Source organism: Delphinus delphis, chromosome 1 (genome assembly GCF_949987515.2).
Source record: "Delphinus delphis chromosome 1, mDelDel1.2, whole genome shotgun sequence".
Classification (NCBI taxonomy): Eukaryota; Metazoa; Chordata; class Mammalia; order Artiodactyla; family Delphinidae; genus Delphinus; species Delphinus delphis.
In genome coordinates this window covers 73,064,133-73,077,452 of record NC_082683.1, presented here as the reverse complement: position 1 = coordinate 73,077,452, position 13,320 = coordinate 73,064,133, and the positions used below count along the sequence as shown (strand labels likewise).

At 36.4% G+C, this 13,320-nt stretch overlaps 1 protein-coding gene across 3 annotated transcripts in view; it reads left to right on the top strand.

The window, feature by feature from the left end:
* The window catches only part of TTLL7 (tubulin tyrosine ligase like 7), a 97,654-nt gene that overhangs the window by 39,955 nt on the left and 44,379 nt on the right, over positions 1-13,320 (top strand). For 2 of the 3 annotated variants that reach the window (XM_060024288.1, XM_060024281.1), the window contains exons 10-12: positions 7,867-8,014; positions 8,100-8,173; positions 9,505-9,640. In XM_060024288.1, coding sequence (XP_059880271.1) covers positions 7,867-8,014; positions 8,100-8,173; positions 9,505-9,640 — 358 coding nt within the window. The remainder of the gene's footprint in view (positions 1-7,866; positions 8,015-8,099; positions 8,174-9,504; positions 9,641-13,320) is intronic. The other variant, XM_060024294.1, reaches the window with a different exon arrangement.

Genomic DNA, 13,320 nt, shown 5'->3' with positions numbered 1-13,320 from the left:
ATTTGCCTAGGTACCTCATATAAGTATAATCATACAGTATTTGCTCTTTTGTGACTGTCTTATTTCACTTAGCATAATGTCTTCAGGGTTCATCCATGTTGTAGCATGTGTCATAATTTCCTTCCCTTTTAAGACCAAATAATATTCCATTGCATGCATATACCACATTTTTGTCAGCTAATCCTTAAATACCTAGCACAGGCCTGACTTCCTATTTGAAGCTTTTGCTGAGGCAAAGTGGTTTACTTCCTCCCTTGTGCCATCACCCTACCTACTATCACTTTTTAAAATAGCATCCATTGTACTCTATGTATTTATTCACATGCCATTGCTGACACTTGAGGGCAATGTCTCTGTCTATTCATCTTTGTATTTCCAGGGCCATATCTAGGACTAGCGTATAGTGAGTACTAAAAAAAAAATAGGTTGGAAGACAAGGGTAGGGGAAGGACATTTCATTCCAAGGTAACTCCTTGTGGTAAGATAAGGAAGTGAGGCAAGCACAGGATGTTCATAGAACTTCCAGGGATTCCATATTACAGGAGCTTGAGTGTGTGAAGCCAGCTGATTAGAAAGAGAAATCCCTTGTATGGAATCACAGAGTAATGAGTAGTGGAAAGAGCTCCAGAAACTATAAACAAAACTCCTTAGGACAGTGTGTGGATACAGCTGAATGGAAAAATGCTGATTACAATGCTAAGTGAATGGTGATCCTTTGGTCTCTGGTTAAATTTTTATTGTGGACTAAGAGTCATTAGTGCTGATTTATACCTATATTTATAGGAATCCAAACACAGTTTTTAGAATGGCAGTATTGCTCAACGCCAGAATATGGGAGCAGTCATCTAGAGAAAATATCTGGGTGTGACTGGCTTTTCTTTGTTTCTCAGTGTGTCCAAAGGACTTTGTGAGCTTATTTCTGTTACTCTTCTTTATAGGTATGTTCTTGAGCTGTGTGTGTGTCAGTGTCCTTGTCTGTGAGTGCCGTGTTTGCTGTGAAGGTGCATATAGCTCTATGTTCATTTCTTCCACAGCATTCTCATAATATTCTCAATCCTTTTTTTTTTAATTCTCCCTTCCTCTTTTCTGTCATTTCATTTTTCTTTCCTCTCTTACATTTTTTTTTCTTACCAACTGTTTGGTCTTTGTTCTTCTTTTCTCTCCTCTCCTTCCTTTAAATTGTATGGTAAATAGAAATGATTGTTCTACGTAAAATGGAATATCAAAAAAATTAAAAGTTAAGAGCTACCTAAACCACATTTCCCCTTTCCCTAAACAAAGGAAACTCATCCAGATTTAGTATTTACCATTGGAAAAATGATATTCTCAATCATCCAGTCACTAAAATCAATCTTGTTGCCATCTCAAGTTCAGCCCTTTTTGTTACTCCTCACATCTAACTAATAATAATAATTAATCACCAAAGTCATTCATTCTTCCTCTAAAATAACCCTTTGAATCTTTCCTTATTTTCTAATCTGACTGCTGCTTCCCTGGTCCAGGCTGTCATATTTTATATTTGCTAATGAAATAGCATTCCATTTGTTTTAATTTGTTTGGGCTGCTATAACAAAATACCATAGACTTAATAGGTTATAAAAAACAGAGATTTATTTCTCATGGTTCTGTAGGCTGGTGGTCCAAGATTAGGGTGCCAGTGTGGTTGAGTGTGGCCTGCTTCTGGGTCACATACTTCTTATTGTATCATCACATGGCAGAAGGGTCTAGGGAGCCCTCTGGAGTCTCTTTTATAAGGACACTAATCCCTTTCAAGGAGGTTCCACCCTCATGGCCTAATCACCTCCCAGAGGCCCCACGTACTAATATCATCACCTTTGGGAGTTAATATTTCAACATATGGGTTTTGGGGGGGGCACAAACATTCAGACCATAGACTATCTTAACAGCCTGCTTCTTTTCTCATCCACTTCTAAGCTACTGTACATATTGCCAAGGGATACTCTTTTTTTTTTTTTTTGATTTTGATTTACTTATTTTTATACAGCAGGTTCCTATTAGTTATCAGTTTTACACATATTAGTGTATATATGTCAATCCCAATCGCCCAATTCATCCCACTACCATCCACCCCCACTTTCCCCGCTTGGTGTCCATACGTTTGTTCTCTCTCTACATCTGTGTCTTTATTTCTGCCTTGCAAACTGGTTCATCTGTACCATTTTTCTACATTCCACATATATGTGTTAATATATGATATTTGTTTTTCTCTTTCTGACTTAGTCTCTAGGTCCATCCACATCTCTACAAATGACCCAATTTTGTTCCTTTTTATGGCTGAGTAATATTCCATTGTATAAATGTACCACATCTTCTTTATCCATTCGTCTGTCAATGGGCATTTAAGTTGCTTCCATGACCTGGCTATTGTAAATAGCGCTGCAATGAACATTGTGATATATGACTCTTTTTGAATTATGGGTTCCTCTGGTTATATGCCCAGTAGTGGGGTTGCTGGGTCATATGGTAATTCTTTTTTTAGCTGTTTAAGGAACCTCCATGCTGTTATTCATAGTGGCTGTATCAATTTACATTCCCACCAACAGTGCAAGAGGGTTCCCTTTTCTCCACACCTTCTCCAGCATTTGTTGTTTATAGATTTTCTGACAATGCCCATTCTAACTGGTGTGAGGTGATACCTCATTGTAGTTTTGCAATTACATTTCTCTAATAATTAGTGATGTTGAGCAGCTTTTCATGTGGCTCTTGGCCATCTGTATGTGTTCTCTGCAGAAATGACTATTTAGGTCTTCTGCCCATTTTTGGATTGGGTTGTTTGTTTTTTTAATAATGAGCTGCATGAGCTCTTTATATATTTTGGAGATTAATCCTTTGTCCGCTGATTCGTTTGCAAATATTTTCTCCCATTCTGAGGGTTGTCTTTTTGTCTTGTTTATGGTTTCCTTTGCTGTGCAAAAGCTTTTAAGTTTCATTAGGTCCCATTTGTTTATTTTTGGGTTTATTTCCATTTCTTTAGGAGATGGGTCAAAAAAGATCTTCCTGTGATTTATGTCATAGTGTTCTGCCTATGTTTTCCTCTAAGAGTTTTGTAGTGTCCGGTCTTACAGTTAGGTCTTTAATCCATTTTGAGTTTATTTTTGTGGATGGTGTCAGGGAGTGTTCTGATATCATTCTTTTACATGTAGCCGTCCTGTTTTCTCAGCATGATTTATTAAAGAGACTGTCTTTTCTCCATTGTATATCTTTGGCTCCTTTGTCATAGATTAGTTGACCATAGGTACGTGGGTTTATCTCTGGGCTTTCTATCCTGTTCCGTTGATCTATATTTCTGTTTTTGTGTCAGTACCATATTGTGTTGATTACTGTAGTTTTGTAGTATAGTCTGAAGTCAGGGAGTCTGATTCCTCCAGCTCTGTTTTTTTCCCTCAAAGTTGCTTTGGCTCTTCAGGGTCTGTTGCATCTCCATACAAATTGTAAGACATTTTTGTTCTAGTCCTGTAAAAAGTGCCATGGGTAATTTGATAGGGATTGTATTGAATCTGTAGATTGCTTTGTGTAGCATAGTCAGTTTCACAATAATGATTTTTCCAATCCAAGAATATGGCCTTTATAATGTTGAGGTAGTTTCCCTCTATACCCACTTTCTGGAGAATTTTTACCATAAATGGGTGATGAATTTTGTCAAAAGCTTTTTCTGCATCTGTTGAGATTATCATAGGGTTTTTATTCTTCCGTTTTTTAATATGGTGTATCACATTGATTGATTTGCATATATTGAAGAATCCTTGCATCCCTGGGATAAATCCCACTTGCTTATGGTGTATGGTCCTTTTAATGTGCTGTTGGATTCTGATTGCTAGTATTTTGTTGAGGATTTTTGCATCTATATTCATCAGTGATATTGGTCTGTAATTTTCTTTTTTTGTAGTATCTTTGTCTGGTTTTGGTATCAGGGTGATGGTGGCCTCGTAGAATGAGTTTGGGAGTGTTCCATCCTCTGCAGTTTTTTGGAAGAGTTTGAGAAGGATGGGTGTCAGCTCTTCTCTAAATGTTTGATAGAATTCACCTGTGAAGCCATCTGGTCCTGACCTGGACTTTTGTTTGTTGGAAGATTTTTAATCACAGTTTCAATTTCAGTGCTTGTGATTGGTCTGTTCATATTTTTCCTTTCTTCCTGGTTCATTTTCAAAGGTTGTGCTTTTCTAAGAATTTGTCCATTTCTTCCAGGTTGTCCATTTTATTGGCGAAGAGTTGCTTGTAGTAGTCTCTTATGATGCTTTGTTTTTCCGTGGTGTCTGTTGTAACTTCTCTTTTTTCATTTCTAATACTATTGATTTGAGTCCTCTCCCTCTTTTTCTTGATAAGTCTGGCTAAAGGTTTATCAATTTGTTTATCTTCTCAAAGAACCAGCTTTTAGTTTTATTGATCTTTGCTATTGTTTTCTTTGTTTCTATTTCAGTGTTTTCTTCTCTGATCTTTATGATTTTTTTCCTTCTACTAACTTTGGGTTTTATTTGTTCTTCTTTCTCTCGTTCCTTTAGGTGTAAGGTTAGATAGTTTATTTGAGATTTTTCTTGTTTCCTGAGGTAGGATTGTATTGCTATAAACTTCCCTCTTAGGACTGTTTTTCCTGCATCCCATAGGTTTGGGTTGTCGTGTCTCCATTGTCATTTGTTTCTAGGTATTTTTTGATTTCCTCTTTGATTTCTTCAGTGATCTCTTGGTTATTTAGTAACATATTGTGTAGCCTCCATGTGTTTGTGTTTTTTACATTTTTTTTCCCCTGTAATTTATTTCTAATCTCATAGCATTGTGGTCAGAAAAGATGCTTGATATGATTTCAATTTTTCTTAAATTTACTGAGGCTTGATTTGTGACCCAATATATGATCTATCTTGGACAATATTCCGTGCGCACTTGGGACAAAAGTGTAGTCTGCTGTTTTTGGATGGAATGTCCTATAAATATCAAATCTATCTGGTCTATTGTTTCATTTAAAGCTTGTGTTTCCTTATTAATTTTCTGTCTGGATGATATGTTCTTTGGTGAGGTGTTCAAGTCCCCCACTATTACTGTTTTACTGTTGATTTCCTCTTTTATAGCTGTTAGCAGTTGCCTTATGTATCGAGGTGCTCCTACGTTGGGTGCATATATATTTATAATTATTATATCTTCTTCTTGGATTGATCCGTTGATCATTATGTAGTATCCTTCCTTGTCTCTTGTAACATTCTTTGTTTTAAAATCTATTTTATCTGATATTAGTATTGCTACTCCAGCTTTCTTTTGATTTCCATTTGCATGGAGTATCTTTTTCTGTCCCCTCACTTTCAGTCTGTATGTGTCCCTAGGTCTGAAGTGGGTCTCTTGTCGACAGCATATATATGGGTCTTGTTTTTATAACCATTCAGTGAGCCTGTATCTTTTGGTTGGAGCATTTAATCCATTCACATTTAAGGTAATTATCGATATGTATGTTCCTGTGACCATTTTCTTAATTGTTTTGGGTTTATTTTTGTAGGTCCTTCTCTTCTCTTGTGTTTCCCACTTAGAGAAGTTCCTTTAGCATTTGTTGTAGACCTGGTTTGGTGGTGCTGAATTCTCTTAGCTTTTGCTTGTCTGTAAAGCTTTTGATTTCTCCATTGAATCTGAACGAGATCGTCACCAGGTAGAGTAATCTTGGTTTTAGGTTCTTCCCTTTCATCACTTTAAATACATCATGCCACTCCCTTCTGGCTTGTAGAGTTTCTGCTGAGAAATCAGCTCTTAACCTTATGGGAGTTCCGTGGTATGTTGTTTGTCATTTTTCCCCTGTTACTTTTAATAATTTTTCTTTGTCTTTAATTTTTGTCAATTTGCTTACTCTTTGTCTCAGTGTGTTTCTCCTTGGAATTCTCTGCACTTCCTGGACCTGGGTGGCTATTTCCTTTCCCATGTTAGGAAGTTTTCGACTATAATCTCTGCCAGTATTTTCTTGGGTCCTTTCCCTCTCTCTTCTCCTTCTGGGACCCCTCTAATGTGAATGTTGGTGTTTTTAATGTTGTCCCGGAGGTCTCTTAGGCTGTCTTCATTTCTTTTAATTCTTGTTTCTTTATTCTGTTCCACAGCAGTGAATTCCACCATTCTGGCTTCCAGGTCACTTATCCGTTCTTCGGCCTCAGTTATTCTGCTATTGATTCCTTGTAGTGTATTTTTCATTTCATTTATTGTATTGTTCATCTCTGTTTGTTTGTTCTTTATTTCTTCTAGGTGTTTGTTCTTTACTTCTTCTAGGTCTTTGTTGAACATTTCTTTCCTCTTCTTGATCTTTGCCTCCATTGTTTTTCCAAGGTCCTGGATCATCTTCACTATCATTATTCTGAATTATTTTCCTGGAAGATTGCCTATCTCCACTTCATATGGTTATTTTTCTGGGGTTTTGTCTTGTTCCTTCATCTGGTACATAGTCCTCTGCCTTTTCTTTTTGTCTATCTTTCTGTGAATGTGGTTTTCGTTCCACCGCCTGCAGGATTGTGGTTCTTCTTGCTTCTGCTGCCAAGGCATAACATTTAAAACCTGCAAATATAATTATTCTCTTCTCCTTTTAAAACTCACTCTCTCCTCTCCCCCATTGCCTAAAGTTCAATTTGAGAGTCAGTAACCTAGTATTAAAGCTAGAAGGCTTTAATTAGCTGAGTTTCCTGCATTCACTGATAGCTCCAGACATACTAAATGACTTACAATTTTCTGGACGTGTTTATTCCTTTTCTCAAATTATTCCTTCTATCCTGTTCACTTGTTGAACTCCTGCCACTCAAACCGTAATGTTGTTATGAAAGATAATAGATCAGTTTCCTAATACCCTTGCAAGTTCAAGTTGTGAGGTGGTGCATACTTGAGGCAAAAGAACACTCTCTATTATCTAGGGCCTTGGCCCAGTATTTTCAGTGCAATCCCTTATTGAATAGAATGGGACCTTCTGTAAACTTAGGTGTGTCTTTTACCTCTCCACACTAGAAGCTGGCCAGATGGCCTCTTTGTCCCCTTTCCTTTGCTTTACACCTTCATCTGGGCCCTACCAGACTAATGACATTGCAAGGCATGGAAATATAAGCTCAAGAATAAGAACTCTATTTTTTCCTATGGCTGAGGGAAAAATTGGCTTTGCCTTTTCTTTTTTGCCTTTTTCTTTTTTCACCCTGTTCCTGCTAGATCTTTAAGATTGGTATATAATAGTGTAAGTCAGAGGGAGAGAGAAGAGACCTCAGGCTTATCTGATCGTACCAGCTACATGGGAGGGAAGAGAGAGAAAACAAGTTCAGAGGAAAGCACTCTTACAACAGGAATTTTCCAATAAAAATCAGACAGCTATGATTAAATTTGCATCACTGGGCAAAAATGAGAAGGACTATGCAGATGCTTTCAATTCAGTAATGATTGTTAGGCTGAGATTTCAATCTGAATTGAAAATATGCTGAAGGGTGGTCAGTATAAGTAAGAATGCTTAAATATAAAGGGCATTGGTTGAAGGAAGAGTAAGGAAACAACATTTATTAAGGACCTATTAATGTTACCCCAAGTTAATCTTTATAAGAACTCTAGGAGGGAAATGATATTGTTAGCATTTAATGTATGGGAAAACAGACCCCGCAGTTAATTGACCTAAGGTTGTATTGCTAGTAAGTTGCTATACTGTCTCCATTTTATCTTGTTACCTTCAGAACGTCTATTTACTGTATGGAGATCCATATTTGATGAATGACTAGGTGAATATAACATATGTGAATATATAAATTTAATAAAAACTGATTCTTGTCTCCACTGGGTCCCCTCTTCTGCTGATTCTCACAGGGATAAGGTTAGAGCTTATTTGAATTCTTGAATATGGTCTTGTGTTCTATATTTTAGGACCAGTGATAAAAGGAGAAACTTGGCTAAACAAAAAGCTGAGGCTCAAAGGAGGCTTTATGGTCAAAATTCAATCAAAAGGCTTTTACCGGGTTCCTCAGACTCAGAACAGCAGAGACATCAGTTGGAGAGGCGGAAAGAAGAGTTGGTATGAAAAATTTAACAATGTACCTGCAATTTGAATTGCATAATTCATTTGTCAGGTTTTATTTGTAAAATTTCTTCATTTCTAGAAGGAGAGACTTGCTCAGGTACGGAAGCAGATCTCGAAAGAAGAACATGAAAATCGACACATGGGGAATTACAGGTAACTGTGCTTTTGTTTTTTAATAGATTGAAGAAGTGAAGTGTCAAAACAGAAGTGCCTGCATTTTTTAACTTTTAAGCTTATCTTAAGCGCTGTTTATTTCATTCTGAGAAAGTGCTTTTTGTTTAATTTATTTCCAGAAAGAAAAGATAGTTAGCAAGTAGATGGTTCAGACTTGGAGAGAGCTCCTGGGGTGGTTTGTGTGAAGTCTTTTCAGGCTGATGTAATCATATGACCTTATTTAATTATAATACACTATTTTGAAAAAGTCAGGTTTCAGGTCTCTTAGTATTCTTTCTGTCAGTTCAGAGTGGTTGCTGTACTTTGTTTTACTTTTATTTATTTATTACTATTTTTTTTTTTGCGGTACACGGGCCTCTCACTATTGTGGCCTCTCCCGTTGCGGAGCACAGGCTCCGGACATGCAGGCTCAGCGGCCATGGCTCACGGGCCCAGGTGCTCCGCGGCATGTGGGATCTTCCCGGACCGGGGCACGAACCCACGTCCCCTGTGTCGGCAGGTGGACGCTAAACCACTGCCCCACCAGGGAAGCCCCTGTACTTTGTTTTAAGTTCAAATATATCAGGAACCAGGCAAATAATGAAAATGTTTGGAGGAGGCAGGTATGAGACAATAGAAAGGGGTTTGGACTGTACAGAACTGGACCTCCTCCACAGTATCACCTTTGACAGGAGAAAAGGGGATCCCCTAAGCTCTTTGTGTTCTTGGAAAGACAGCCCCTCCTCCCAAGCTTTGATACTGACTCAGCAGAATTAGGAGGATTTGACATCATAGAGCTTCCCGCACTCCTGGTAAGATGTTCTTTCCGGCCTTAACACTATCAACAGTGATGATGAGAACACATTCCTCTCACCCTACGTCTACCTAATTCTCTCCACCAGAGAGACAAATTCCACCACCCCTCAAAAGATCATTAGGATTAATCCCTACATTCTGGTATACATCAATAATCACACTGAGTCTAAAACTTCTCAAATTATCCCTCATCACCTAAACTCTCTCCAGTAAAGTTCTATATTTCTCAATATGCCCAATTGTGATTCTTCTTCAACCACCTCCCCTTGACCAAACCTTTATACTGTGCCTTCTGGAACTGCATTGTTTAATGATAATTTTCTAGATAAACTTCAATTTGTATTGGTAACAAATGAAAATTTATGGATTTCTTGTAACTATATTCACCTTTATTTCTAGCACCTAGTAAAGTGACTGACAGAGTAGATGGTCAAGAATTATCTATGTAGTTGACCTTAACTCTTGTGCTATGATAGCTTTTTTTAAACAAGCTGGTTTATCTGATTTTATTGTAGGCGAATTTATCCTCCTGAAGATAAAACACTACTTGAAAAGTATGAAAATTTGTTGGCTGTTGCCTTTCAGACCTTCCTTTCAGGAAGAGCAGCTTCATTCCAGCGAGAGATGAATAATCCTTTGAAAAAGATGAAGGTAAAGGAATGAATGTTTATAAAGAAAAAAAAGAATGAAGCCACACAATATGTCTTTATAAACAACCCATCTTAATTCCACATATAAAAACATTTTACTTTTAAGATGCACTTTCCTTCCATTTTAACAGTTGGTAATGTTTCATAACCAACCAAATGATTTCATAAATAAGATGTTTTTTAACAAGACAAGTTAAGCAGTAGAAAATGTTGATATTATGTTGTAATCTATTTTAATAAATGTTTTATTACAGTTATTTATACATAACTGAATAAAAAAATAGATTGAAATAACCTAGTGGTTTGTGATGTTCTCATTGTTTGAGAATGAGATATGAGTTACATAGTTAACCATATAGTTAACTATGTAACTATATTGCTACATAGTTAGATTGTAACTAACGTTATACAATAATTTTTTCCTGATACTGCGTAGACCTGGCATATGAGAAGTAATTGAAACACACACACAGAGTAATCTATTTGCCTTACTAAAAGGTCTGTTAGTTATCTTTTGCAGTATAATAAGCCATTGCATTTATTTGCTCATTATTCCACAGTCTTGGCTGGGCTTAGTTGAGTGGTTCTTCTGCTGAGCTAGCTTGGAGTGAATCATATATTTGCATTTATCAACTCAACTGGGGAAGGAAATCCAAGAAGGCTTCACTTCTGTGTCTGGTGCATCAGATGAGATAGCTGGAACATCTGGGGAGCAGGCTGGGTGTCTCTTTCTCTCTACATGACCATGTAAGGAGGGTAACTGGATCTCTTAATACGATAGCTCAGGGTTCCAAAATGGAGCATTTCAAGAGGACAAGCCCAGAGTGCAGCGACTAATCAAGCCTCTGCTAGCATCATGCTTGCTAATGTTCCATTGGACAAACAAGTTTATATTTGTTGTCTAAACAGTCAGTGGTCTTTAATAGTTTTCTAAGTATTCATATTTACTCACGTACTTACTCTTCCTTGTGTTCGTCATTCCATCACACAGACCTATTAAAATTGTTTATATTTTACATTACTGGAAATCTCCCTAGAGTGATACCTCCAGTATCTTGGATACCCTGTTATATTGAGTGATTCAAAAATCTTGATAAAGTTTATTATAGATAGATTTTGCTATGGTCTTTTCACTAAAATTCTGCAACAGGAGGATATAAAGCCATTTTCAAGCTGGCTAGGCCTAAGGGACAGAAGCAGAAGGAATATTGTATACCCCAATGCTCTTTTCCTTTAAATATCCCTCTTTTGACATATGCAAGTATTTTCACCATTAGAATTATGTTCTGTGGTCTTTTTGTTTTTCCTGACCCAGACAGTGAGAGACCTTTTCATTTTCCTCTACCTGTTTTATAATGTCATTTCTCTCTCCTCTGGATGCAGCCTCTGTTCATCTTCCCATCACTCTGCTCCTAGAAATCCTAAGGATTCTGGAGCCAGATAGACCTACATTCAAATTCCAGCTCCCCCACATGTTAATTTTGTAAACTTACATTAAACTATTTGATCAATCAGATCACTAAAATAGTAGTATTAAAAGTATACTTGACAGGTTATGAAACTAAAATTGAGGTTAATTAAAATAGTCTGTTTTAAGTACCTTGGCACATAATAAATAGGCTTCAAGTCTCAATTTGATTCTTCAAAATCTAGTTTAAATGTCACCACTTTGCCTGCCCCCTTCCATTGATCTGGGAGCCTCTTCTTATATAACACTCACACAGTCTTTACTACTGTTGTTTTATAATGAGTGTCAAAACTAGGTAGTGTGAGTCCTTAAATTTATTCTATTTAAAACTCTTTTGGCTTTTCTAGGTCCTTTTATGCTTTCATACACATTTTAGAATCAATTTGATTCTAGATTTTGATTAATTTTTTAATTACAAAAAAAGGCTGCTGGGATTTTAATTTGGACTGAGGAATCTACAAAACAATTTCTGGGGAATTAACAATACTGAGTCTTCCGATCCATTAATATGACATATCTCTCCATCTACTTGGATCTTTAATAACTCTGCTATATTCGTAGTTTTCAGTTTATAGTTTTTGCACATCTTTCATTAAATTTATTTTTAAGTATTTGATGTTTTTGCTGCTGTTGCTGATAATATTGTTTGTAATTTTTTTTAATTTTTAACTTGTTGCCAGGATGTGAACACCTGATTATTTTTGTATATTACCCTTATATCTAGCATTTTTATATATTGTATTTTTACTAACTGCATTTTAAATTATTTTTTTATTTTTATTTTGGTTACTTAGAAGTTTGTTGCTTAATTTCCATACATTTAAAATGTTCTAGTTTTAGTTTTGGTAAAGTTTCTAGCTTAGTTCATTGGTGTTAGAAAACATATTCTGATTTCAGTCTTGTAAAATAAATTGAGACTTGCTTTAACTCAATATGGTACTTATATTAGTGAATGTCCAAGTCTACTTGAAAATAATGTGTACACTACAGGCGATGGTTATAGAGTTTTATTTAATTTATTTATTTATATTTAATTAATTAATTATTTTGGCTGCGGTGGGTCTTAGTTGCAGCTCGTGGGTCTTCATTGAGGTATGCGGGATCTTTCGTTGCAGCGCGGGCTCTTTGTTGCAGTGCGTGAGCTTCTCTCTAGTTCTGGTTTTCCATCCATGCCTCTATCCTCCTATTCTACTACATACTCAACTAAAATTGCTATTGGAAAGACCCAGCAGGCGAAGAGAACCAGCTCTGTGGGGCTCTTCTAGATGTCTCAGTAGCCCACGTGACCTTTGAAAACTCCACTGGATTCTCTTTACCCCCACAGAATCTCTCTATTATAGACCTAATCTCTGCTCATCTGTGTCCAGACCTGACAAATGAACGTAAAGTAGAAAGTGGCCACTTATCTCTGCTCACCTAGGGAGAACTTTTCCCTCTCTGGTATAATTCCTTTTACACTACTTTTATCCACAGCTTTCTAATGTCTTAAAATATATGATTATTTAGTTTATCATCTTTTTTTAGCTCTTATGATGAAAATGCTGTCTATATGACCTTCCTTCTCCTGAACAGAAGCAGAACTCCTTACTTTTTAACTGTCTTATGCTGCTGTCTTTGGAATCCTTTGTAGGGTTATTGTTTAATCAAACTTTATATTAAGAGTCTTTTGATATTTTAATAGCTAAATCTTAGATTGCGATGAAGAGTAACCTATTTTACAGATTTCCATTGCACAGTGAGATTTCTAGTTTCTCTAAAACCCTTTTTTTAAAAAAAGAAGCACAGATATAAATCATAAATATATAAATGAAGTTGTGATATTTGTATAGGTTGAATAAATAACTCAATGAAAGCAGTTAACTCTACCTCGTTTAGTAAAGCTGTTGTACTCCTATTGCTCTGATTTGCTCAACATCCACTTGAGTGTATGTTTTTATAACTTTACCCTTTGACTTCAAAGTGACTCTAGAAGAGCATGAGAAAAGGTGTTAGGCCTATAGAGTGAAAACCTTTCATAAAGTTCTAAAGATACTCGTGTGCAATAGGTAAAAATTTTAAAGTTTCATTAAATTGTGCCTATTACCTAAATACTAACATTAGATTGTTCTAAATGAAACTATTAGGCCAATCATCAGTGTTCTGTCTGCAGTCGTAATATTATTTTGCACTAATTGATACAGCAATGATTGATGAAATTGCGGTCTGGAAAAATT